Source organism: Sciurus vulgaris (assembly GCF_902686455.1).
Source record: "Sciurus vulgaris genome assembly, chromosome: 4".
Lineage (NCBI taxonomy): Eukaryota > Metazoa > Chordata > Mammalia > Rodentia > Sciuridae > Sciurus > Sciurus vulgaris.
The window spans coordinates 27,237,677-27,264,127 of NC_136464.1; the positions used below are offsets into that span (position 1 = coordinate 27,237,677).

The following is a 26,451-nucleotide window of genomic DNA, read 5'->3' on the forward strand; positions in this document are numbered from 1 at the left end:
ACAGGGTCTCACTAACTTGCCCAAGCTTACCTCTAACTTAAAATTCTGTCTCAGCCTCCCTAGCAGCTGAATCACAGGAGTTCACCACCACACTTCTAACAGACCTTCCCACCAGAGCCCTGATTGGTTTTTTACCTTGAGTCCCTGTGCAGCTGGGTCAAGGTCTTTGAAAATTGAGAGTGGGAGCGAGAGAGAAAAAGGAGGGTCCCAGCCAGCACAGTGGCATGCACTTATCATTCACTTATAGTAGTTACTCAGGAGGATCCCAAATTTGAGGCCAGCCTCAGCAATTTGCAAGACCCTGTCTCAAAATAAAAAGGGCTTGTTGGGCATGGTGGTGCACACCTGTAATCCCAGGGTGTGGGAGGCTAAGGCAGGAAGATCACAAGTTTGAGGCCAGCCTCAGCAATTTAGTGAGGCCCTAAGCAACTAAGAGAGACCCCATCTTAAAATAAAAAGGACTGGGGATGTAGCTCAGTGGTAAAGTGCCCCTGGGTTCAATCCCCAGTATCAATCAGTAATAAATAAATAGAAGCCAGGTACGGTGGTGATGCACACCTTTAATCCCAGTGGCTCAGGAGGTTGAGGCAGGAGGATGGCAAGTTCAAAGCCAACCTCAGCAAAAAGCAAGGCACTAAGCAACTCAATGAGACCCTGTCTCTAAATAAAATACAAAAAAAGGGCTGGGGATGTGGCTTAGTGGTCGAGTGCCCCTGAGTTCAATCTTACCCCCTCCCAAATAATAATAAATAAATAGACATTTTAAAAAATGTAAAAAATCCACTCAGGCCAGGCATGGTGGTGCATACCTGTAATCCCAGAGGCTTGGGAGACTGAGACAAGGAGGATCATGGGTTCAAAGCTAGCCTTTGCAACTTAGCAAGGCACTAAGCAACTCAGTGGTTAAGTGTCCCTGGGTTCAATCCCCAGTGCCAAACAATCAAAAAACCACTCAAAACGTCCCTCTTCAAGTTTCTCTGGCCTCCTAGTTAGAAAGTTTTTTTCTATAGCTCCCTTCATACCTTGCCTAGGACAGTTCCTATCACATAAAACAATTTTTTTCAAAAAAATAGATGCTTTATAGTTCTCTCAAGGGGATTGTCTCTCCTCACCCAGTAAGAGCTAGAACTGTATTTGGTTCACCTTTGTTCCACAGGTACCATCCTGGCACTCTATTTATGTAAGTATAATTTTTCAACATCTTTGCCCTCCAGGAGCTTAGTCCCTCTTAACTGGGTAATCTTGAGCAAGTTTCTCTTTTTCTGGCACTGGGAGTTGAACTCAGGGGCACTTTACCACTGAGGTAAATCTCCAGCCCTTTCTATTTATTTAATTTTATTTTATTTGTATGGTTCTGAGGATTAATCCTAGGGCCTAGCACATGCTAGGCCAGTGCTCTACCACTGATCTAAATTCCCCAGCCCCCTTGTTTAATTTTATTTTTTTATTATTTAAAAAAATTTTTTAGTTGTAGATGGACACAATATCTTTATTTTATTTATTCATTTTTTTTGCAATGCTGAGAATCAAACCCAGTGCCTCACACATGTCAGGCAAGCACTCTACCACTGAGCCACATCCCTGCCCTTAATTTTTATTTTGAGACTGAGTCTCCATGAGTTGCTGAGGTTGGCTGTGAACTTGCAATTCTCCTGCCTCAGCTTCCTGAATAGCTCGGATTACAGGTATGTACCACTGCTCCAGGCTGAGCAAATGTTTTTATATCCTCAGGCCTCATCAGTGAAATGTGCATAGTACTATTCACTGCCTACTCATGTGGTGGTCATGAGAATCCATCAAGATTTCATCAAGATGTTTGTGGAAATGCTTTGTAAATTGTCAAGAGCTATAGAAATATGGGGGGACAATGTATGTTATTTATAATGATAACACTTATGCAGCATTTATTCCATGTCAGGCATTATTCCAACATCTTTTCATGCATTAGTTCATTTATCCCCCCTGCAACCATTGATGTGCACAGAGGTAAAGAACTCAGTTAGCCAGGTGCAAGTTGCCCAGGCTAACCTTGAACTTGCAATTCTCCTGCCTCAGCCTCCTGAGTCATTGGGATTACAGACATGCACCACTGCACCCATTTTCAAACAAAAAAAAATTAATAAGGACTAAGTGTGTAGCCTGGTGGTAGAGCACTTGCCTAGCATGCATGCAGCCCTGGGTTCTATCCCCAGTACTACAGAAAAAGAAAAACAAAGATGAGGTTGGGAGAGAAGGAAAGAAAAGAAAACTCACTCAGTTAATTGCAAGTTGCAGAGCTATGATTTGAATTCAGGGACTCTGGCATCCTGGCTCATGCTACTATTTCCCATGCTACACCACCTCTGTTTACAGTTCCATCTAATTAACATTATAGAATTAAGTGCTGAGTTTTCAGGCTCAACAAGGAATTCTGTAGGAATTCAGGTAACTAATAGACCACTGAGAGCTGAATCCTCTGAAAGGAAGCAAAATTTTAGCTACTTCTAAAGGATAGGTAAGAAATGTAGGATAGTGAGGTACTGTGGCACATGCCTGTAATCCCAGGGACTCAGGAGGCTGAGGCAGGAGGATCCCAAGTTCAAAGCCAGCCTCAACAACTTAGTGAGGCAACTTAGCAAGACCCTGTCTCAAAAAAAAAAAAAAAAAAAAAAAAAAAAAAAACCACATGCTGGGGATGTATCTCAGTGGTAAAGTGCCCCGGGTTTCGATCCCCAGCACCAAAGGCGGGGGGGACCTGTAGGATAGAGGGAAAGCAGAAAGGAGGGCATCCCAGACAGAGAGGAACAAAGACACAGAGATAGGACTGAGTTTGGTGTGTTTGGGGGACAGTGAGATGACTGAAATGGCTGAAACAAAGTGAAATAAAGGAAACTGTTGATGAAGGCAGAGGAAGGGTATTAAATGCCAGGAGGGAATTTGAAGAGGGGGAGAGATTTGCTGGTTATGCAAGGTATGAGAAACTGAAAGCAACACCAGAATTGGCTCCCCAACCTCAGAGGAGGTGGGCAAGCAGAGCACCAATCCTGCAGGAGGCATGCCCTTCTTCCTAGATCTACCCTACTAACTTGTGGGATTTGGGGAAGACAGAAGGGCTAAGATATGGTGAGAGGTAAAGGCCTGACCCCCAGTGGTGGTCATACAGAACTGCAGAACAGTGAATCTCAACAGGAGCAGTAGTAGGCCAGACCATCATCACCACCATTAGGGCTGGGACACAATTCCCAGAACTAGATAAGAAGGAGGACTCTCTCTGGGATCAGTTCTCCTAAATGGGACCTCCTGGGTGGACAAGCTTTCAAAGAAGAGAGCAAATGTACATGGTGGTTTAGAGTGTAGGCTCAGAGTCGGATTGGATTAAAATCAAGGCTCTAATCTTGGAGATTTACTTAACCTGTCTTTTAGTTTCACTGATATGGGGATCACAGTACCACCTTAATAGGTGTATTTTACAAGCTCAGTGTGATAACATCTGTAAGCATATAGCATATCATCTAGCACATAGTGAGTGCTCAATCACTGTCAGCCAGTCCTGGTAGTCATGGTGTCAGAGGTTACTAACTCATAGACCCTTGTCTTGTGTCTCACTGACTGCAGATTTCTCCCAGTCTTGTCCATACAACCACATCCCCAGGAAGGAACAGGGAAAAGGAGGGAGGGAGGGAGGCCAGAAGGTGGGGGACAAGAAGGTTTAGATCTCCCTTCTACCCTAGGTTTCTCCATCAGCAATAACAGGAATTTCTGAAGAGCAGGAAGAATTTGGCATCTCCTGAATGAGGTCCCAATCAAAGGAAGGGAAGCACACAGTCCCCCCTCTCCTCAAGAAACATAGATCTCTTGGTCCCTAAGGCAGCTGCAATAAGTCCTCTCCCAAGAGGGTCATGAAATTGGTAAGCTGCCTTTTTCCTGCCCAGGATATTGGACCTAATCCTCTCTCCCTTGGATCTCAGTTTCACTATCTGTGGCCTGTGGGAAGAGAGTGCTTCCCTCCTCAGTCTCCATGGCAACCGCAATCGATGTCAGTTGTGTCTGACATCTGGAGAGGTCACTGCCTTCTCCACCTCCTTATATTCTCATACAGGTCCATATTAATACAATTACACAACTGCAGACCCATTGTAAAACATATCCATGCCTACCAAACTTCAGACCCACATTCTACAACCCTACTAAAACACACCTTTCCCCGTACACACTCAGAAATATTCCCACAGATTCACACATACATCACAGACACCAAGACCTCATACTAACCATGCACAAAACATACACTTTTGTGTAAGTGCACAATCACATATACATATGCACAGACCCACCACATATGAGGGGACTTGTACTCCCACTGACAAACCCAAGGATAAACACACACAGAGAAACACCCATACACCTGTAACATATTCTGTCCCATACCATGAACTTGGGACGGCTGGAGATGGTCATTGTGCTCGTAGTCCTTGCTGTCTGTTAAGATCTTGAAGCAGTTTGACCTTTTTGAACCTATCTTCTTGGGAGGTAACCCAATATCTGGGTATCTGTTACTCATATGCTGATTGCAGTTTCTGTCACACATGCACCCTACTGTTCCCTGCCTTCTAAGCACAACTCTTCCTGCTGCCCCCTCCCTGTGGCACAGAGTGGTCACAGGGTGTCTCAGGGAAGCTCTCCTCAGGGATGGTGGCAGGTCACTGCCTCCCTCCTCTGGCCCATATCCTTCACACCAAAAGTTCCCGTGGAGGTGGCCCCATGAAGAGGAAGAGGCTGCGGCTGTGGCTAGGAGGCTTGTAGGGCAGAGGAGAGGGAGGGAGAGAGGGAGGAGACCCAGAGCAGGAGACCAGGAGGGAGGCTGCGGGCGATCTTGCTCTGGCTGGAGAGCCTGAAGGGGAGGTGGTGTGAGGCTGCCTGCCGGTGTGTCTGGGTCTCAGCTGGGTGGGGGCCATGCCTGGGCCCCGCCATGAACCTGGAAGGGCTGGAGATGGTTGCTGTGCTCGTAGTCCTCGCTCTGTTTGTCAAGGTCTTGGAGCAGTTTGGCCTCTTCGAGCCAGTCTCCTTGGAAGGTAACCCAGGTGTCTGGGTGTGTCTGAACTGCTGGCTGGGAGGGTCAGCCACCCTGCAGTGTTGGGGAGGGTGATGTGTCATCTTCATGACTGGGGGCAAGGGTGGCAGGTGAGTGATGAGATAAGCATCTAGGGGAGGTAACAAGCACAACCTGGGGGACAGAATATCTGGGATAGATTAAGGGGGGGCCTTGAGGAGTTGATCTGGGAAAGGGGAGGAGGAGATTTGGGGAAGTAATAAGGGGTGCAGCATGGGAGGACTGGGTGTAGATATGAGATGAGGGGAATATGAGGAATAATAGGAGGGGAGGCAGGCAAGGGGTATCTGGAATAGAGGAGGAAATTCCCAGGGCTCCTGAGATACCACTAGATTTCTGGGGAGTCCCTTTTAAAGCCAGGGTCCCAAAGAAGGTGTGGGTGACTCTCCACACCTCCATGTGTATAGGTGTAGGTTACAGGATGTGAACTCATGTGTATGTGAACTCAGTGTGAGACATGGAATATGACTGTGTGCTCATGTGTGTGAGAGAGGACAGTGTGTGACTATGTAAGCCCATGTATATGACAGATATATGATCACATGTCCTAATGACCACATGGGCGGCTTGTGTGGTGGTAAATATGACCATGCCCAAGCTGGACAAGGCAAGTGGCTGAGCCCCTTTGGGTATAAGACTGAGTGTAGCTGTTTCTAGTTCCCTGAGGATATACCAGCTCCATACCCAAGGCTTGGAATGGGAGTGGGTTCTAGAGACATTTATAGGGGAGGGGGGAGGGGCCTGCTCCCCAAGTCCCTTTGCTCTCCAAGCTCCTCTTAGGAACCAAGGGTAGAATGATCTCCTAGGTTTCTGACCTTGAGAAGTCAACTCCCCTCCCATCCTGAAGTCAGTAGGTAGAGTGCTACTGGAGGTGGAAAGGGAAACACTTCTGTTTCCCCCACCCCCACCCCCGCCTCTCTCAGCCTCCCTCAGCCTCCCTCCTCCCTCAGAGTTTTGATTTCCTTCTCTTCACCAAAAGAACTGTGCAGCTCCATGGCACAGCTGTTTTCCTGTTGCAATAGGGGGGCAGGCAAGACAAGCAAGAACCATGAGGTGGGGAGGGTAGGATAGCCGGGGCTGTAGGTTAGACACCTGGGAAAACTTGAAAGATGTGAAGGAAGCTGGGGACCAGGGAAGGTTCATGAAGGGTTCTTTAAGTAACCCTTTATCTTCTGCTGCAGACTGGGAGTTAGACCTAAATGAACTCAGCAGGCTGGGTTGAGCTGGTTCTCGTTCATTCTGGAAAAGATGAAGTCTGCTGGCTCTAACTTGGGCTGCAGATTAGCTCAGTGGTTGTGCACTTGCCTTGCATGTATTAGGCCCTGGGTTTGATCCCCAGAACTGCAGGGGGAGGAAAAAAAGAAAAAAGTGAAAGAAGAAACTGGCCAACTCGCCATCCCCTTTAGATTGTTTTGTGGGAAGAAAGGCTATGTGGGAAGCTCCAACATCCTGTAGTCTAAAGGCTTTCTCTTCCCATTTTTAAAGGAGCATAGAGGAGATTAAGGCTTGGGATTAGGCAGGGACTAGTGGGCAAGACAGGAGGAGAGCTCTGCTCCCCACTCCCCCCCTTTGCCCCCCAGTTGGGTGACTACACCACCAAAGGCCCCAGGCACAAGTCCAGGCTAATGGAAACCTGGGCCAGGGGCCAGGCCACCATTGATTCCCAATCCCCGCTCCCACCATCCTGGCCCACTGCCTCCTCATCTCTATAGCTCCTGGAGTGGGTTGAGGAGGGAGCTAGATGAGGTTCAAAAAGGTGATAACCTCACACAGTTACCTCCTAGTGTGGAGGATGGAACCTGGCCTGGGAGGGCTTAGGTGAGTTGGGGTGCGGATGGGGGAATGACTGAAGGAAGTTGGGCCCCTTCGGAAATGTACTGAGGCAAACTTTAATCGGTGTTTCAGGTCCAGTGGGCTCTGGCCCAGCAATCTGTAAGTGGATGCAGCTCAGAGACAGATACACAATAAATGCTAAGGGTGCTTCTAGTGTGCAGTTAGAGCTGTAAGATACATGCAGAAATAAAGTGATGGGAAGCAGAGAAAGAGGAGCTGTAATCATTGGGCCTTAAATAACCTCCCAACACATCAAAATATTCATCTCCAAGATGTTATGCTTCAAAGTTCACTATCATTTTCCCTTCAAAGAGCAACCATACTAGAAAGGACTGGGGAAGGGCCACAGTTAATGTCATAGATGTTAGGTGATGATAAACCCTGCTCAGGAAGATTCTGGGTGCTTTGAAATAAGGATTTACAGGAAAGAAAAGTAGAATGTACCCAGGACAGATGAAGCTTCTATGGGTGAGGTGCAACATTAGGTGTCTGTGTGCCACGGGGGATCTAGGTCACAATATGGTGCTGAGGATCAAACCCAGGGCCTTGTGCTTGCAAGGCAAGCACTCTACCAACTGAGCTATCTCCCCAACCCTTGTCATAGTATTCTTAACACACAGTGTTATGGTGTCCCAGGGCCATTGTGTGTGTCTTTTTTTAAATGTACATACTTAGTTGTTGATGGACCTTTATTTTATTCATTGACTTATAGGCATTGCTGAGAATCAAACCCAGTGCCTCTCACATGCTAGGCAAGCACTCTACCACTGAGCCACAACCCCAGCCCTGTGTGGTGTTTTTGTTTTGTTTTGCTTTCTCAGTACTGAGGATTGAATCCAGGAGTGCTTAAGTCCCCGGCCCTTTTTATTTTTTAGTTTTTTTTAATTTTTATTGTAAACAAATGGGATACATGTTGTTTCAGTTTGTACATAGAGTAACAGCATACCATTTGCATATTCATATATTTACATAGAGTAATGATGTTTGATTCATTCCGTTATTTTTTCCTTCCCCCCACCCCTCCCACCTCTCTTTTCCCTTTATACAGTCCCTCTTTCCTCCATTCTTGTCCCCCTTGCACCCCCCATCAAGTGTCATCATCCGCTTATCAGTGAGATCATTCCTCTTTTGGATTTTTGAGATTGGCTTATCTCACTTAACATGATATTCTCCAATTTCATCCATTTGCCTGCAAATGCCATATTTTTATTATTCTTTATTTTTTATTTTGGGACGGGGCCTCCACTAAGTTGCTGAGACTGGCCTCAAACATGTGATCCTCCTGTCTCAGCCTCCCAAGTCACTGGGATTACAGGAGTGTTCCACTGCACCTGGTCCCAGCCCTGAGACAGGTTCTCACTAAGTTGCTAAGGCTGGCCTGGAACTTGCATTCCTGCTGCCTTAGCCTCCCAAGTCGCTGGGATTACAGGTGTAGACCACTGTGCCCAGATCATTGTTTTCCTGTGTGGTTTGATAATGAAATGGCCTGTGTGGGTCTTCATCTGTATGTCATGTTTTACTTAGGTCACGTTTGTATGTGTTAAGGAGTTTTAGGTGTGTCCATGTGTTGGAGCATGCTTAAGAGGTCATCAGGTATGAGTTACAGGTTATTAAGCTTTCACCAGCACCTATCTGACTTATCATTGTGCCCCTATACATGCATGTTTGTGTGTCTGAGAGAGAGAGAGAGAGAGAGAGAGAGAGAGAGAGAGAGAGAGCACGCGCGTGCGTGGAGGCAATCCTTAGGTTGGACATTTCCCTGAGGTCCAGCTATGGCACTCAAGCCAAGGGCACTGTGTCAGCAAAGACACTGAGGTCAGTACATCCTCTCCCTTTGCTGCCTCATTGTCGCTGGGCCATATCCCATTATATTACGTACCCCAACCTTGCCTCTATGGACTTTGCATGCCTGTTAGATCCAGTAGGCTTCCTAACCTGCCTCCAGTTATCCTTGTCCCCTTCCTATCCCATTCCTCTCCTAGCCTCACTCCAGCCAGGGTTGACTTGTGACTGGCGGGGAGGGGACAGGGAACGGAGGGAAAAGAGGGAGTTAACCTGCCTTCTTGGGGTTTCTCTCTTCCTAGGCCACCCTCCAGGGCCCACTAAAAAAGCGCTGAAGCAGCGGTTCCTCAAGCTGCTGCCTTGCTGCGGGCCCCAAGCCCTGCCCTCAGTCAGTGAAAGCAAGTGCTTCTCCTGTGTTTCCGGGGGCGGGGCCGAGTGTGTGGCATTGTGCGGGAGTGACAGGAACCAGTCCTGCGCACACGTGTGGACGTGGCCAGTTTGGCGGGGTCGGGGTGGGGGTTGGAGTGGGTGCTGGCTGGTGTGCTTGGATGAAGCTGGTATGTGTGTGCTGTCCCGAGTGCCTGTGGGCGTCACTGGTCTGCAAAATAGAGCAGGACCCGAGTGTTTGGGCGTGGCCAGTATAGCAGGGCCCAGGCCCGAGCCTATGTGGGCCTGGTTAGGGGAGGGGTCGGGACCAGGCAACTAAGAAGGTCTAGCCCAGTTTAACTGGGTTAATGTTTGTGACTGTGTGAACTGCCAGTCCCTGTGTATGTTTTGGGCCTAGCAATATATTTCACCTGTGCCACAATGGGATGATGGTTGCAGGTATAGAGAGAATGGAGCCCTCCTTCCTCCAGATGCCAGGATACTTGGGTTTTTTTTTTTTTTTTTTTTTTTTGGGGGGGGGGGCAAGCTCATGAGGGAAGTGTTGCAGGGACGCTCTACCACTGAGCTACATCCCCAGCCCTTTTTTTGAGTCAGGTTCTCGCTAAGTTGCCAAAGCTGGCCTCATACTTGGAATCCTCCTGCCTCAACCTCCCGAGGCACCGGGATTACAGGCGTGCTCCACCGGGCCCGGCAATACCTGGGGATTCGGTCTTAGGCTGGTCCCCAACTAAGTAACCTCAAGAGGATCTTTTCTCCCTAAGTCTCCTGTACCCACTTAAGAGGATCATACTGAATTTTGCAAGCTATAAAGTCCCGTTTTGTAACTGTTCGAGCTTGTCATGGCGTTTGATTCAAATAGGTCCCATCATGGGTAGATTGAAAAATAGGGACATGGTTGTGTGCGTGGGATCTGTTTTGTGTATGTCTGCTCCTTACGTGTGCTTTTGCTGCGAGTTTGGGGTGTGTGCATTATGTACAGGTCTGTGAGATTTGCTGTGTGTGAGAAGCGAGGTGAGTGTCTGCACTGGGCCGGGTCTTCCACTTTCTCGGTGACAGTTCACTCCCTTCAGCATTAGCCGCCCCAGCCTCCCTCCGCCCCCACAGACCCCGCCCGCTGGACCCAGGTGACTTACTCTCCTGGTGGGGGCGGGGGCGGGGCTTCGGGAGTGGGGGGTGGGGGCATTTGCCTGGGGGCTGAACATTGGTTGACAAAGTGGGACTGAGGTGGGGCGGGAGTGGTGCCAGGGTTGGGGTCCGGATGGAGATTGGCTGGAGCAGGGCGGAGCATGGCTGAGGCATGGCTGGGATGGGCAGAGCTTGACTTGGGGAGGGGAAGATCTGGGCTGGGCAAAGTTGGGGCGGGGCACATCTGCGTTGGTCAAAAAAAAAAACCCCGGGAGCGCCCAACTTCCGACACCGGCTTTCGAACCAGCTTTTCCCACTTCTCCCTCTCTGGAACGAAGATGCAACTGAGGGCCTTCTGCAACCGGGAATTAAAGGCCCAGGGTCAAGGGCCGAGTTGGACCCCAGTCTCTGGGGCCGAGTCAGGCCAGGCCTGGCCTTGGCCTACTGATAGACCTTGAAACCGACCAGCGTCCTTTCTCCTTTCCTGGATGTCCTCAGCTCTGGGTCCAGAGAACTGGCAGGCAGTCTTCGGCGCCGAAGATGGGACAGGGAGGAGGGTGTATGGGTCGGTGATTTTGAAGAGCAGGGGGCCGGGCCTGAGGCGCGGCTGTTCCCCCCACCCCACCGCTCCCCACAGACAGCGTAGAGGATGAGTTTGAACTGTCCACCGTGTGTCACCGACCTGAAGGTCTGGAGCAGCTGCAGGAGCAAACCAAGTTTACGCGCAAGGAGTTGCAAGTTCTGTACCGGGGCTTCAAGAACGTGAGTGGAAGGAGAGGCCAAACTGGGTAAGGGTGGAGCAGAAGGGCCCCAGCTGATGCACCTTCCGGAAAGTGTGGCCTGAATGCTTTGAGAAGCGAGGCAGTGGGAGGTGGCTCCAGAGACCCAACTTTTAACCTGAGGTTTTGGCCTCGGGCCAAAATATGCACTCTGATCATGCAGACCTGGGTTTAGTTATGTGTTTTTCATTCGTGCACTGGGGAAGGAGTCTTACCTGCCACACCAAGACCTAAGTGGTGAGTCCCCTGGAAGCATGATGACTTCTCCCTGGAAGTCTGGCATGGAGGGTGGGAGAAGGGCAGTGAAAAGAAAGTGGGTTTTGTCTCTGCCCTCAATCTGGTCCTCTTCTTCCTCCCAGGAATGTCCCAGCGGAATTGTCAATGAGGAGAACTTCAAGCAAATTTACTCCCAGTTCTTTCCTCAAGGAGGTGAGTAGACAAGGCCCAAGAGGAAGCAGCTGTTCTTCTCTAGGCTGAGTGGGGAGAGAGGGTTCTGAAGGACTGGGAATGCCAAGGTGATGAAGGACTTGGGGAAGCTTCATAGAAGAAGGAAGTCCTTTCCAGTCTGGAAACCAGGCTCACTTCCCCACATTTATCCTACAGACTCCAGCACTTATGCCACTTTCCTCTTCAATGCCTTCGACACTAACCATGATGGCTCGGTCAGTTTTGAGGTGAGCTTGGGGAGATGGGTCAGGGAAGCCTACTTCCTGGGATTTACGTACCAGGATCTCTAGGTCAAATCCAAAGAAAGGATTGGGTGAAGGGTACCTGAAGTCACAGTTCTCCTCTACTCCCTTCCTAGGACTTTGTCGCTGGTTTGTCGGTGATTCTTCGGGGAACCATAGATGACAGGTTGAATTGGGCCTTCAACCTGTATGACCTCAACAAAGATGGCTGTATCACCAAGGAGGTGCAGGGCAACTGAAGGGTTATGTGGGAGATGGGATATGGGGTACAAAGGGCCATGGGAAGAAAACAACCCATATATGTATCACCAGCAAGAGGGTTAGTCTACATAGGCCCTCAGCTTCTTGGTTTGGAGTCTGGAGGTTCTGAGGAGGGATCTTCTCTTTTGGCCTAACAGGAAATGCTTGACATCATGAAGTCCATCTATGACATGATGGGCAAGTACACATACCCTGCACTCCGGGAGGAGGCCCCAAGGGAACATGTGGAGAGCTTCTTCCAGGTACCTGGAACTGGGTAGGCTGGAGGGCCTTGGAGTGAAGGGAAGGAGACCAGGAACCAACAGGGAACTTACCTGAGTTCTGCCTGCCTTTCCACCATCCCTCTTGTTCCCCCTGCTTGACCACCTTCTTGCAGAAGATGGACAGAAACAAGGATGGTGTGGTGACCATTGAGGAATTCATTGAGTCTTGTCAAAAGGTACAGGCCCTGCCCTCTATATTTCCCTGGTCTGGACTCAGAGCCTCAATCAGTGATGTATGAAAAATTTCCTTTGGTCAATGTACCTCCTCCCTATCTCATCCCCATTCCCCAATCCTGTACCTTCATGATAAGGGACATTTTATCCCTTCCCTCTCTCTGGGTATCTCCTTCCTCTCTGCCCCTGAAGAATGTTCCCATCTGGATTCAGTGTCCTTCTTCCTGTCTCTGACAAGTTCCTTTCTCTCTCTCTCTCTCTCTCTCTCTCTCTCTCTCTCTCCAATCTGCCTCATTCATACCATGGCCACAGGATGAGAACATCATGAGGTCCATGCAGCTCTTTGACAATGTCATCTAGCTCCTCAGAAGAAGGAGTTACTGTGACCTGGGGGCACCATGTTCTAGTCCTAGTCTGGGCGGACCTCACCCTTCTCTTCCCAGGTCTGTCCTCATCTAAGCCCTACCCTGCGGGCTGTAGGGATCCAAAAGCCTGGGGCTTCAGTAGTCTAGGACCCTGGATTTGAAGAGGCCAGAGAGTGGGCAGAGTACATCATTGGTGGGTGTCCCAACTCCCAACAGCTTTTACCCCCTTCTTGCCTGACACCCAGTGCTGTGGGTACCTCTGCTATAGGTAATGAGTGATGCCCACCTCCCAAGCCAATTCTAGAAACCACAACACTAGACAGAATGTCTCCTGCTATGGTGCTTCCCCATCCCTGATCTCATAAACATGTCCCCCTAAGACTCTTTTCTCAGAGAGGATGCTCTGTCCTTGGCACACTAGCTGGCTTTTCACCAGCCTTTGAGATCCTTGTGGGAGGGAAACAGAATACTAAGGGAGAAATCTTGGGCCTGAGCCAGTGGTTTGGTCCTAGTATCTGACTGGAGTAAAGAACAGAAAGGCCATGGAAGATCATCAGACCTCAGGCATGTTGTTAAAGCTCCAAGTTCCACAGTGTACTACCCCAGGACATTAGACTTTCAAAACTTTTCAGAAGGCCTTTATGTCACAGGAATGTCCCAGACGTTTTCCATACCTTTCTCAGTATTCTAGGAGAGCTTGGGAACCAGATATCTGGCTCATCCCTGAAATTTCTTCCTCTCCCCCTCCCTGCTTGTATGGTGGTGGTGGTAGGGACTGTGAGTGGGAGATGTCTTGGTTGATGCCTAACAAAGTTACAGCCTGCTCTTCCTGCTCATTGCCTGTTTTGTTTCACTTGCCATGTCCTCTAGCTTTGTAGGCATGGAGTGAATCAGGGCCTTTCCTGAACTTGGATCCCATCACCCCTCCCAGTGGATGCCTTAGAGGGAGAATGAAGGAGGAAGGCATGCCTGGGGGCGGGGGGGGGGGGCATTTATTAGATCAACCCAGGCTCTACCCTAAACCCCTATCTAACCTCCTCAACTCCCTAGTTTTCTCTTCTTAGCCTATTCAGAGATGCCCTTGAGCACACTGAAAGGGCAGGGATGATAGGACCCAGGTTGTTCCACCTCATCATCAGGACCCCTGCCATGCTGCTACTCATTAATATACCTGCTTGTCCCTTTCAACTCACCCTCCCAGTCAGCCAGAATCTGAGAGGAAGAGCCCCCCAGGGACCTCCATGTCCCATCAGACACTGCTGACTGCTTTGCATTTTTGACTCTTCTGTATATTTTGTAAAATAAGAAGTACACCAGATCCAATAAAACACAATGGCTATGCACAGGCTGCTGTCTCTGCCTTTTTGTCCTTCCCACCCCACAAATACTGCACGGCCCCAAAATCATGTGCCTGCAGCCTTTTAGATCCCCAAGAAAGGGCTGGGGGTATAGCTCAGTGGTAGAGCACTTGCCTAGCTCATGTGAGGCACTGGGTTTAATCCTTAGCACCATATTCAAATAATGGTATTGTGTCCATCTACAACTGAAAAAAAAAAAAAAAAAAAAAAGATCTATCTATCTTAGATCTGTCTAAGATAGAGGGCCTGTCTTTTTGAGTCCTGCCATGCATTGGCAGGAGACCAAGATTCAGGTTCTGGAATAGTTGGCAACCCACCTGACCTTAGGTTCCCACTTCTCTTTCTCCCACATCCCCCAATGGGCAAGGAAGTACAAGATGTTGATGTCTCAGAGATTATTCCAAGAAAGCTATCTTTTGGCAGACATTTAGAATTTCTAATTTCTAAGAATTTCTAATTTACAAATGTAGTTAATCACAAAGTTCTTTAGTTTGAGGGGAATTCCCCTGAGTTAGTTTCTTTTATTATTTTCCTTTTTTTCTTTTTTCAGTACTGGGGATTGAATTCAGTGCTCCACAAATACTAGGTAAGTGCTCTGTCACTAAGCTACATCCCCAGCCCTTCAGTGTTTAAGAGTTTTTAGCCAAGTCACTGGCACATGCCTGTTATCCTAGCTACTTGGGAAGCTGAAGCTTTGCAAGCTGAGGATTGCCAGGTTTGAGGCCAGCCTCAGCATTTTAGCAAGATCATGACTCAAAATAAAAACTAAAAAGGGCTGGGAATGTATTTCCATAGTAGAGGAGAGCACCACTGGGTTCAATCTTCAGTACTAAAAAAATTGTGAGTCGTCTTTTCTTCCTTTTGTTCTCTCTCTCTTCATCTGTTTTATTAGTCCTTCAGTTCCACCACGATACTCTTCCCTGGTACGTACTCAACTAAATGACTACTTATTATTAATCCATTTGAAATAGCTCTTCCTTGTTGCTGTTATTATACATCACATCATTAGCTTTTCCCCCTTAAAGCACTTATCACAGATTGTTCCTGTGTTAGAACTCTGTTAAGCTTTTTGTTGCTGTAACAAAATACCTGAGAAAAAACAACTTAGGGTAAAGATTTATTTTTGGCTCACAGTTTCAGAGGTTTCAGTCCATGGTTGGCTGGTTCTGCTCCATTCATTCTGGACCTGTGTGAGGTGGTATTTCATGGTGGAAAGACATGGCAGAGCAAAGCTGCTCACCTCATGGCATCAGGAAGCAGAGGAGGGTGGGGGAAGGGGCCAGGGACAAGACACAGTCCTCAAGGACACCCCCCATCAAAGATCTACTCCTTCAACTATGTCCCACCTCCTACAGGTTCCACCACCTAGTAATGCCATCAAATTATTAATCCACTGATGAGGTCAGAGCCCTCATGGTCCAATCACCAGAAGCTCCCCCTCTGAACATTGCTGTATTTCCAAACCATAACATGTACTGAATTTGTTATTGTCAATTTCTCCAACCAAAATGTAAACTGTGAGGGCAGGGCCCTATGTCTCTCTTTCCACATATATTTATCAAGGGGCTACTAAGCACTTGATATAGGTGATGGGAGCAGGGGGAGAGGTATGATGTGGAAAGAAAATGTATAGCAATTGTGTAGCAAGAACCACCCCTTCAAGTTTGATACAAAATGTTGATATTACCTGGAGCACAGCCTGGAGTTGGACTGTGGAGGGTAGATGAAACCATGGCTGCTGATTTTCTGCCAGTTGTGAGGGTGTGAAGTATGAAACAAAAAGAAAAGTGTCATGAGCTAGCATCAACTAGAATGATAGCCCCCAAATTCTCCAAAGGACCACAATATCCAATGAAACTGCTTATGGTCCCCCACTGTCATCACAGGTGGTCCCGTAGAAAAATGCCTGCTTCATGATTGATTTATCAGTACATAAACTAAAATTGGACAGAGAGAGAAAAGATTAGGTTGGCCCTTGTGTTAAGAATGACATGTAAATTTGTGAAGTATTCCATATTGAAAAAAATTCTTGTTATAGGACTAAAAATAAGGGTGACTGTAAGAGTCCCTGGAGCTACAGTACTGTTTTTTTTTTAAGGATTTTTTAGTTGTCAATGCACCTTTATTTTTATTTTTATGTGGTGCTGAGGATTGAACCCAGAGCCTTACACATGCTAGGCAAGTGCTCTACCACTGAGCTACAACCCCAGCCCCTACAGTACTGTTGTAATAAAAGAATGAGATATTTGTTCCTCAAAAGTTGAAACAGATTTCTCAACTGACATAATTGTAAAATGCATTATGATAGGACTACAGCTCTGGGAGCATACAGCAAGGGGAGCTTGCTGAGCCAATCAAACCAAGGGTTCATGGAAGGTTTCTTCATGAAATGATATTGATGCTGAGGCTCAAGGGATCTCATGCCCCCTCACACACTGTGTTAGTCAGCTTTATGTTGTTGTGACCAAAATACCTGACAAGAACAACTTAAGAGGACCAAGGTTTATTTTGAGCTTATGGGTTCAGAGGTCTCAGTTCATGGTCGGGAAATTCAATTGCTCTGGGCATGCGGTGTGACTGAATATCATAGGGGACAAGCATGATGGAGGAGAGCTGCTCAGTGGATGGCATTGAGAAAGTAGTGGCAGGGTCCCCCACCTGCCTACAATTACCACCCAGTAGTCCAAACTATTACCCCATAAAATTGATTAATCCAATGATGAGATTATAGCCCCCATGACAGTCATTACTTCAAAAACTCACCTCTGGGAGCTGGAGTTATGACTCTGGTAGAGCACTTGCCTGGCATGTGTGAGGCCCTGCGTTCGATACTCAGCACCACACATAAATAAAAGATCCACTGACAACTGAAAGACTATTTAAAAAAAACAAAAACAAAAACAAAAAAACTTCACCTGTGAACTTCGTTGTATGAACACGAGTTTTGTGAGAGAACATTAAAATCTAAACCACAACACACACACTAGGAACTCTCCATTTCTAAACAAGCCAGTCCTTTCAAGCGTTTCCTACTTCGGGCCTCTGTTGTTTCACTTGCCTGGAGTGCTGTCTTCCATTACGCCCCATTCTGGCTAACTTCTGCTCATCCTTTATGATCCAAGTCAGAAATGAAGCCATGGGATACGATCACCTCAGTGGTAGAGTACTTGCCTCGTATACACAAGGGCTGGGGTTCCATCCCCCAGCACACAGGAGGGGGAACTACAGCCACAGCCTCACCCCAAAGTACGAGTTATCACTTTTTCTGACTTCCTAAAACACTTGGATACATCGTGAAGGAAATCTGTGTAGTTGCTTGCCTACCACCATACTGTGAGCTCACAGTGGCCCATTAGCGCAGAACAGGCAAGCTCAATAGGTGCCTGCCGCATGAAGGAATGAACGAATGATTTCATCGTTAAATGGAGTTAGCTTCAAAAGTGGATAGGGAAAAATGATTCAAGGCAAAGGTGTGAGCTGAATTCCTTGGAATGGTGTCTTCACAGAGCGGAGTCCGGTCAGTCAAATGTAATTAGCCAAACTATTGACAAGAACCTCCATAGAAAGTAGGTCAGTTCCTTTCTGTCTCTTTAAGAACAAGAGGCTTCGTTTCCGCGCTTGCGCTTTGAGAGAGCAAACTCCTAGCCTTTTCACCCTACCCCTTCTCCTAATTGCCCCAAATGGCGGCAGCCTCCTCCCATACTCCCCTTCTTCGGGTGGAGTAATGGTCCATCCCAGGATGCTGGGCTCTTTCTGGAGGGTGGCAAGCATAAGTGGTACATTCCATCGCCTTCATTACCTCTTGCTTTTCGCTTTTCCTACGTTCTATTTCCCCCTACTGGATGAAACGTAATAGGCTGGCCCTAAAAAAGGAGGGGGAGGGGGGCTGAGGGGACCGGTCTGAGCCGGTCTGCGGCGCAGGCGCAGTGCGGATAAACAGGAAGCGGGTGGTAGAGGCAGCGGCAGAGGAGATCTAGGGGCTTCGGGGGACAGCAGTGGAAGAACTAGGATTGTTGGTAGGGCAACAGACACCAACTGAGAACGAGAAAAGGAGCCCTGGCCATCAGCTTCCAGTGAACGAGAAGTCGCGGCTTCGCCCTCTTCTCCGCTTAGGTTTCCGGCTTCCTAGCTTAGGCTAAGGCAGCGGCTGACAAAGGGCTCCTGCCGGTGCCGCCGCCCTTCTCATCCGGGCAATCGGGCCCCTGCGGTGAGGGAGGGGGAAGGGCCGAGGGGGAGGGGAAGGAGCAGGAGGGGCGCGCGCTTGGAGCCTAGGCCCTCTCTAGGGTTCCAGGCCCGTGGCCCAACGGACGGAGGCCGAAGAGGACCCGCAGAGGTGGCGGCGGCCGGTGGCAGGAGGATGGTGCAGAAGGAGAGCCAGGCGGCGTTGGAGGAGCGGGAGAATGAACTCAATTCCAACCCTGCCGCCTCTGCGGGCGCATCGTTGGAGCCGTCGGCAGCTCCGGCCCCTGGGGAAGACAACCCAACCGGGGCTGGGGGAGCGGCAGTGACCGGGGCGGCCGGAGGGGCTCGGAGGTTCTTGTGTGGCGTGGTGGAAGGTGAGCACTCCTTCCCGTCACGCCACGGTACTAACACGTTATCTTCTCGGGAAAGGGATGGGGGATAGTTCAGGGGGCTCGAAAAGGCTGTTACTCCCTTAGGTCCGAAGTTCGGCCCTGTTAAAATGAGGGGGAATGTGAGGTGGTGGACGAGTTTCCTCTCCTCACGTCCGTAGACGGAGTCCAATTCCCCTCTGGCTACTAACGAGCCTAACCCCACCCGGTTTGGGCTTGGAGCCAGGCCGACTCTCGAGGAGGCGGTGGTAAAGAGCCTGGTGTTTGACTCTGTTACAGTTGTTTATACCTTGGGCTCTTGCTCTGTAGGGTCGTTTGTTTTTTAATGGAAAAATGGATAAAGCTGGGCTTAGTGGCGCACGCCTATAAACCCGACTAGGGAGACCGAGGCAGGAGTATCGCAAGTTCGAGGTCAGCCTCAGCATCCCTGTCTCCATTAATAAAAAAAAAAAAAAAAAAAAAAAGCCCTGTCCCATCCTTTATGGGGAGGGAAGGGGAGAAAAAAAAACCAAAACAAAACCAAGAACCTAAAAACCACACAGACGTTCTTGTGTTCCTGAAGTGAAGAGTAGCCTAGTTGGCCTATGATATTAAAAAATTACTTTCTGCTTAGAATTTTTTGCTGAGCAGATAGGGAAAAAGCAAACTCTCCTCCCTCTTTGAAATGCACTTGCAGCCTAGAAAATAGCCTGCTTCTCAACTACTGCACTTTGTCCTCCAAGGATAAAGTAACATTTTGAAAGCATCTAAGATATGGAATTTGAATTTAGGGACTGCAGATAAGGCTTAAAAATGCCTTTCTTACTACCTTCTTTCCATTTACAGTTAAAAGGAATGATTGGACATTTTGTTAGTGAGGGAAAATTGCCACAAGACTGTACAACAGTTTCTGAATAAGAATGGACACATACTCTCCTACATATTACAGATATACCATTCAATTACCTTAGTGCTCTTTGCTTGAGTGCAACATGTATTTCAGTGCTCGAATTATTTTGGTCAACCCAAGGATTCCTAGTTGTCATTTGTCTTATTTTCTCCTATTATGTAAATGGTGCAGATAGAAATATAAAAATGAGTCTTAAAAAACTAAAAAGGTGGGCAGTACACACGTATGGACCCAGCTACTTGGGAGGCTGAGGCAGGAAGGTCATTTGAACCCAGGAATTCAGAGAACAGCCTGGGCAACATAGTGAGACCCTGTCTCCCAAAACAAAACAACTAAGAAGATATGGAAAAAGCAAAGGAGGTTTGTTCTCTTGTTTGAGAGCATCAACTTCTCCAGTGTTGTGATCATATAAATGTGTTCTTTTGAAAGATGGGCAGTGATTATGGTATTTTAGATAAAGTTTAATTGTAGGGGAGAACATACTACTTTTACAACTCAGTAAGGCATGAAACAATTTAGCAAAATTAACTGTCCTGCAGATCATATTTTATTGGAGTCAGTATTTATGAAAACATTGTTTTGTGTGACTTATGTGTTGGTGTATTTAGGCTTCTTTGAGCTCAGGGAGATTTAGAAAAGCTATATCTTGTTATCAGTGATCTTGAGGTGGAGGGTGGGAAAGAAGTGCTGGGGGAAATTGAAATTTCATACCTAAACTGGAGTGATTCTAAAGAAATTTGCCAATCCGTTACACCTTCAGTAATTAAAGGAGAAAACCTGCTGTGGTTTAAATTGGTTTGTTTTGCAAAGTACTGAAAAGGGAGTCTTCTGTTTTGAAGAACAGAGTTGTCTTGAATTCTCTTGTTCTTCCTTCTCCCATCCTTTTATATATTTTCTTGGTAACTAAGCACCTGAGCCAGCACACTTTTATTTATTTTTTCCTTCCTTCATTCTTTGTTGGCACTGTTCCTAAAATGAAGGAGGATGGGAAACACTGTGATTGCTGCCAGGATTCCTTTTTTGTTTCTTGCCTTTACAAACCTTCATTGGTTTCAACTCTGTGTTAACAGCAGTGCTTTCTTTTGTGGTACCAACCAACCGAAACCATAAATCTGATTCTGAAAGAGCCAGGTTGAGATTTCTGAAGATTAAAATGTTCAGGTTAGACATTTTTAAAAAATCCTTCCATGTGTGTACTGGGGATCGAACCCAGGAACAGTCTACCTCTAAGCCTGATCCTCAGGCATGCACCACCTTTTCTTTCTTTCTTTCTTTCTTTTTTTTTCTTTTTTCTTTTTTAGACTTTTTTTTTCTTCTTTTTTCAGGGCTGAGTACGGAACTCAGGGCCTTGATGTGCAAGGCAAGCCTCTGCCACTGAGCTAAATCCCCGACCCCTTTTTTCTTCCTTTTTAAACCAGTCTCTCTGAGTTCCTGAGAGGTGTGTCCTACTTGGAGTGGAGTCCTCTGCCTCAGCCTGTGGAGTAGCTGGGATTACAGGTGTATGCCACAGCTTCCAGTATTAATGCTTGCTCTTTTAAGAGAGAGAGAGAGAAAAAAAATAATGCTAAGGGTCGTAAGAAGGCTAAGTAAAAATTGTAAAAGTTTTACCATGTCAAGAATATTTTAAAACCACTTGTAAGAGGGAAATACTGATTTGTCAAGATTGAAAGTTCTATCCTGGGCATGGTACAGAGGCTGAGGCAGGAGGATCTCAAATTTGAGCCTGGGCAACTTAACAAGGCCCTATCTCAAAATAAAATGATGTAGCTCAGTGGCAGAGCTCTTTTCTATCGTTTGTGAGGCCCTGGATTAGTCCCCAGTACTCCAAAAAAATAAAATAAAATAAAAGATTTAAAGTGCTACAGTTTGGTAACATTTGTATCCTCCTTAATGAATTTTTCTTTGATTTGCTATTGTTCTTTTATTGACCTTTTCATTATTTTCTTGAGTGGTTGTCTTTATCTCTTGGTTATGATCAGAATGAAACAGGTGGAGAGTAAAGGTTAGGTAGGCTGTAAGGTGTTGTGTAGTAGAGCTATGATTAGCACACTAGAGAACTCCAAATACCAGTTTTGTGCTTATACAACAACTTAGGTCATCAGTCTGCAATGCTTGTTTTCTACAGTGGACACTCTGGAGCAAATCAGTCATGTTCTTAAATTTTCTGGTGTTGAAACCTTTGCTCTGGAATTACAATGGATTGAGAGTTTGCAGTTCAAGCCAATTTTATGGCTAAATCTGTTGTGAATATGGTTTCAGGCTTTTTTTTTTTTTTTTTTTTTTTAAAGTAACTTTTTTCAAAAAGAAGTCAGATTCTTCTCTAATCCGATCCCTGAGTTATCTCACCTCACCCCTCTGGAAGCAGGGGGTTAACCCCTTTAGGTAGTAATTGTTCTTATTAGCAATTTGGATTTTTTTGATTTCTCTTTCCCATTGTGAGACTGAGGTACTATAAGTAAGATTTGAACTGGGGTTGTTGCTCAGTGGTAGAGGTTTGCCTAGCATGCTCAAGGCCCCAGCACTGAAACAAAAACAAAAGTTAGCTTTAAGTGTATTTGGTTTTTATTGACAGTAAGAAGAGATTGTAGGTTTAGGTATTTTTAGATAACTACCACATAAATAATAAATGTCATCATAGAATAACCTGAGCAAAAAGGGAATGAAAGGTACTTTATAATAATGTCACTATACAAAGATAAGCAAATCTTAATGTTTTACTAATACTCTTCAGATTTGGGTGTATTGTACACATTTTTTTTTTTTACATGTTGTATGTTTTGTAATTTGCTTTTCTTAGTAAAGGTTACCACTTTTGAAACTTGAAACTAATTCTATTCTTACTTTAAATTTAGGCTTTTATGGAAGACCTTGGGTTATGGAACAGAGAAAAGAACTCTTTAGAAGGTAAATTTTTATCATATGAAGCAGAGAGGAGAGCTTTAAGCCCTGCATATTTTCCTATATTTGAAGAAATACTGACACTGAATAACCCTACTACAGTTTCTTATAGAAGTAATTTTACTTTGATCCTATATCTCTTAAGCCAGTGATTTTCAAACTTTCCTTGGGTAAGCTGAATAGTTTTGTGGTTTTACCTATCTCACCTAGAGTTGTGGTGTTTTATTCAAGACTTTAACCTGTTGACATACTTTGTAATACTAATTTTTAAAAAAAATTCCACTGATTACTCAAGTTTAAAAACTGCTATCTTAGAATATTATTAGTTTTGTGTGAAATGGAAAAGCTCCAAGAAAAGGGAGAAAAAACAATTGAGATTTTGTAGCCTATAAATGTTGCCTCCTTACATATAATTTTGTTTCCCCTTAAGGCTCCAGAAATGGGAATTAAATACATACTTGTATGCCCCAAAAGATGACTACAAACATAGGATGTTTTGGAGAGAGATGTATTCAGTGGAGGAAGCTGGTAATCTTTTATTTCTTATTCCATAAATTCAGAATATGATAAAAATAGCTATATTTTAAGTATTTTGTTTCTACTTTGAAGGTAGTTTCCTTTTATATAGTAATCATTTACTCTGAGCTAATATAGATTGAAAGTATGATTCCAGGAAATACCAGTGTCAAGATAAATGTTTTTACACTTTTTTTTTTTTTTAATGGTACTAGGAATTGAACCCAGGAGTGCTTTACCCTGTAATCTATATCCTCAGTCCATTTTATTTTTTATTTTAAGACAGGGTTTTACTGGGTAGTAGAGGCTGCCCTCAAATTTGAGAGCCTCCCACCTCAACCTTCTGAGTTACCGGGATTACAGGCATGTACTTTGTATCCAACTATGCAATATTTTTTTAAAAACCAAAATTATTGCAAAAAATTCATGATGGAAAAAATACTAAAATTTTAAATAAAGATCATATTACTGATTATTCTTTCTGCTTCATGCTTTCTTGTGGCTTAGTATTTTTTATTTAATAATTTTTAAACTTTATTTTATTTTTGGATTTTTTTTTAATGTGGTTCTGAGGATCAAACCCAATACCTCGCATGTGCTCAGCAAGCACTCTACCACTTAGCCACAACCCCAGCCCTCATGGCTTAGTCTTGACCACTATTAGTGATCCTGTCTTTATTTAAAATAAAGATCTTATCCTATCCAGTGAAGTGGAAGCCTATAAAAGATTATCCTAGCTGTGAGTATTGTTTTGTTGAATTAATTATATTAGTTCATAAGTTAGTACTACATCACAGAACCTCCCTGTATATCAGACAGGTTGTGGGGGGTTGGTACTGGAGATTGAACCCAGGTTGATTTACCACTGAGCTCCGGCCCCAGTTATTATTTTGAGACAGGGCCTTACTAGGTTCTTGAGGACCTCACTAAGTTACTGAGGCTAACCTTGAACTTTTGATCTTCTTGTCTTAGCTTCCTGAGTTGCTGTGCACCACCATGCCCAGCCAGGTGGTTCTTTTCTTTGGGAATTTAGTGAATGGAGAGACATTTTCATACTTAGAATTAAATAGAGTTCACATGTCACAATAAGATACTTGGTTACAGAGCTCAGCCCAGGTACCGAAGGCAGAGAGTTTTCTTAAATTATGAAGGAAGCAATTAAAACTTTGTATGGTGTTATTTACTATGCTATGTAATTTAAGTGCACCTTTAACTTAATTATTTTCTAATGATGCTGGTAATGAAATTTAAAGTGCTCAATAATTAAAATGTAGTGGCTACCTTTAGGTATCACTGAATATCATTTAGAGATATATCCTGACTGAGTACAGGGGTGCACACCTGTGGAGGCTGAGGCAGAAGAATCACAAGTTTTTAGGCCTTAGCAACTTAGTGAGACCCTGCCTCAAAATGAATTTTAAAAGGACTGGGAATGAGCTCAGTGGTAAAGGGCCCCTGGGTTCAATCCCCAGTACTTCTCCATTCCCTTCCCCCAAGATCATATAGTATATAGTAGTATATAGTAGCAAATCACTTAGGAAAATTGCCTGTCATATTTTTTAAAGACTTAAAATCTGTAATGAACGTTTTAAGATACAGGTGTACCTTTCTTACACTATGAGTAGAAATGGTTTGTGTTCATTAAGAGATTTGATGATACAAGATTTTCAAAGAAAGGCAATGAAAACAAATGCTTTATTGATTTTAGCTTGTTTCCCAAAAAGGACAGGAAATTATTTGGAAGTGAGAAGGAAGGGCCTCATATTTTCGGTTGATTCAAATCAAGTGTGGAATTTAACTGGGCATTGTAGTGCCTGTCTATAATACAAGCTACTTCGGAGGCTGAGGCAGTTGGATCCCAAGTTCCAGGCAAGTCTTAGCAATTTAGGACAACATAGTGAGGAAGCCCTATCTAAAAAAGAAAAGGTCTGGTGAGGTATGTTCAATGATAGAGTGCCCCTGGATTCAGTCCCAGTACCAAAAAAAAAAAATGTGAAACTTGTTTTTCCTCTTACATGACATTAAATCACCTTAGGCTTGTGCCATTTTATATGGGCTGTTATCACATTGAATGTGATAATTTTCAAAATAAACTTTTCTTTTAAATTAGAGTTGAATTTAAATTAGAATGGAAAGTGAAGATTCTTAGTTTTCTGTGCTACTTTCTAAAAACGTGGACTCTATTTTTTAGAGCAACTTATGACTCTGATCTCTGCTGCCCGGGAATATGAGATAGAGTTCATCTATGCTATCTCACCTGGATTGGATATTACTTTTTCTAACCCCAAGGAGGTGTCTACATTGAAACGCAAATTGGACCAGGTAATTCCTTACATTTTATTATTTTTATCTGACTCAGTACTTGAAACTAAGTTTTCAAAATTGCTTTTATTATGTTAAAAGGAAATTATATTCGTACTTTGTTTCCTTAGGAGTTACTTACTTTAATGCTTCTGGGTAGAGAAATAGTTTTCTTCTTTTTTTTTTTTTTTTTTTTTGGTGGTGCTGGGGATTGAACACTCCCAACCAATACCACCATGGCCTTGCATGTGCTAGGCAAGCTCCATACCACACTGTACCACTGAGCTTCTTCATCCAGGAATATTTTTCAAAATAAGTCAAAAGAGCTTTATTAGAAGTACCAATTATTTCTCAAATTTTAGTTTGTGTAAGAGCTGCCTGAAGAGAATGCTGGGGTTAGGGGTGTAACTCAGTGGTAAAGCAATTGCCTAGTATGTGCAAGACCCTGGGGATTTAGAGATACTTAGAAGTGATTTTTTTATTTCTGGTATTAGGGATTGAACCCAGGTGTGCTTAACCACTGAGCCATATATATCCCCAGCCCTTTTTTATATTTTATTTAGAGACAGGGTTTTGCCTGGTTGCTTAGGGCTTTACTAAGTTGCTGAGGCTGGCCTTGAACTTTCAGTCCTTCTCTTGAGCTCCTGGGATTATAGGCGTGTGTCACCATGCTTGGCTAGAAGTGATTCTTTTTTTTTTTATAATTTTAATTAAAAATCATAAATTTACGTAGGGCAATATTGTTTGATTCATTCTGTTATATTTTTCCCTCCCCCCCCCCCCCCACCCCTAGAAGTGATTCTTAAAAGAATTTTGACATGGAGTGGGGACCACAAACATAGGTAATTATGAGATGGGTCATCCTCCACCACATTTTGGGAAACTATACATAAACATACACCTTTGGTACTTGACTAAATTCAGACTAAAACTATAGGAACTGGGTTTTACCTGTTAGACATCAGTTTCCTAAGTTATATAGATAATAGGTATAATTCTGTCTGGAAATGCCTAGTTTACCAAGATCAGAAGAAAGACAAGGTAGTTACATAAATTCTTGGTGAACTTGATTTAGGTCTAAATTCTACTTAACATAAAAGCTGCATATCTTGTTTGATAAAGTGTAGGCCTCCCATTTCCCCGTTTCTGGGTTTGGGGTTCTTTTCGTTGG

At 45.2% G+C, this 26,451-nt stretch overlaps 2 protein-coding genes across 7 annotated transcripts in view; both read left to right on the forward strand.

Annotated features, from left to right (window-relative positions):
- KCNIP2 (potassium voltage-gated channel interacting protein 2) overlaps positions 1–14,090 on the forward strand; it is a 20,594-nt gene extending 6,504 nt beyond the window's left edge. For 2 of the 5 annotated variants that reach the window (XM_079137969.1, XM_079137971.1), the window contains exons 2-8: positions 10,854–10,978; positions 11,355–11,424; positions 11,599–11,669; positions 11,801–11,908; positions 12,083–12,187; positions 12,322–12,384; positions 12,695–14,090. In XM_079137969.1, coding sequence (XP_078994095.1) covers positions 10,854–10,978; positions 11,355–11,424; positions 11,599–11,669; positions 11,801–11,908; positions 12,083–12,187; positions 12,322–12,384; positions 12,695–12,742 — 590 coding nt within the window. In that variant the 3' untranslated portion in view covers positions 12,743–14,090. Of the gene's footprint in view, positions 1–3,713; positions 5,052–9,006; positions 9,107–10,161; positions 10,216–10,853; positions 10,979–11,354; positions 11,425–11,598; positions 11,670–11,800; positions 11,909–12,082; positions 12,188–12,321; positions 12,385–12,694 lie in introns of those variants that run through there. The other 3 variants (XM_079137967.1, XM_079137968.1, XM_079137970.1) reach the window with 3 other exon arrangements.
- Positions 14,091–18,014: 3,924 nt separating this feature from the next.
- Positions 18,015–26,451, forward strand: part of OGA (O-GlcNAcase) — a 31,294-nt gene continuing 22,857 nt past the window's right edge. Inside the window, exons 1-4 of one of the 2 annotated variants that reach the window (XM_079137945.1) lie at positions 18,015–18,661; positions 22,418–22,469; positions 22,894–22,991; positions 25,171–25,301. In XM_079137945.1, coding sequence (XP_078994071.1) covers positions 18,463–18,661; positions 22,418–22,469; positions 22,894–22,991; positions 25,171–25,301 — 480 coding nt within the window. In that variant the 5' untranslated portion in view covers positions 18,015–18,462. The remainder of the gene's footprint in view (positions 18,662–22,417; positions 22,470–22,893; positions 22,992–25,170; positions 25,302–26,451) is intronic. The other variant, XM_079137946.1, reaches the window with a different exon arrangement.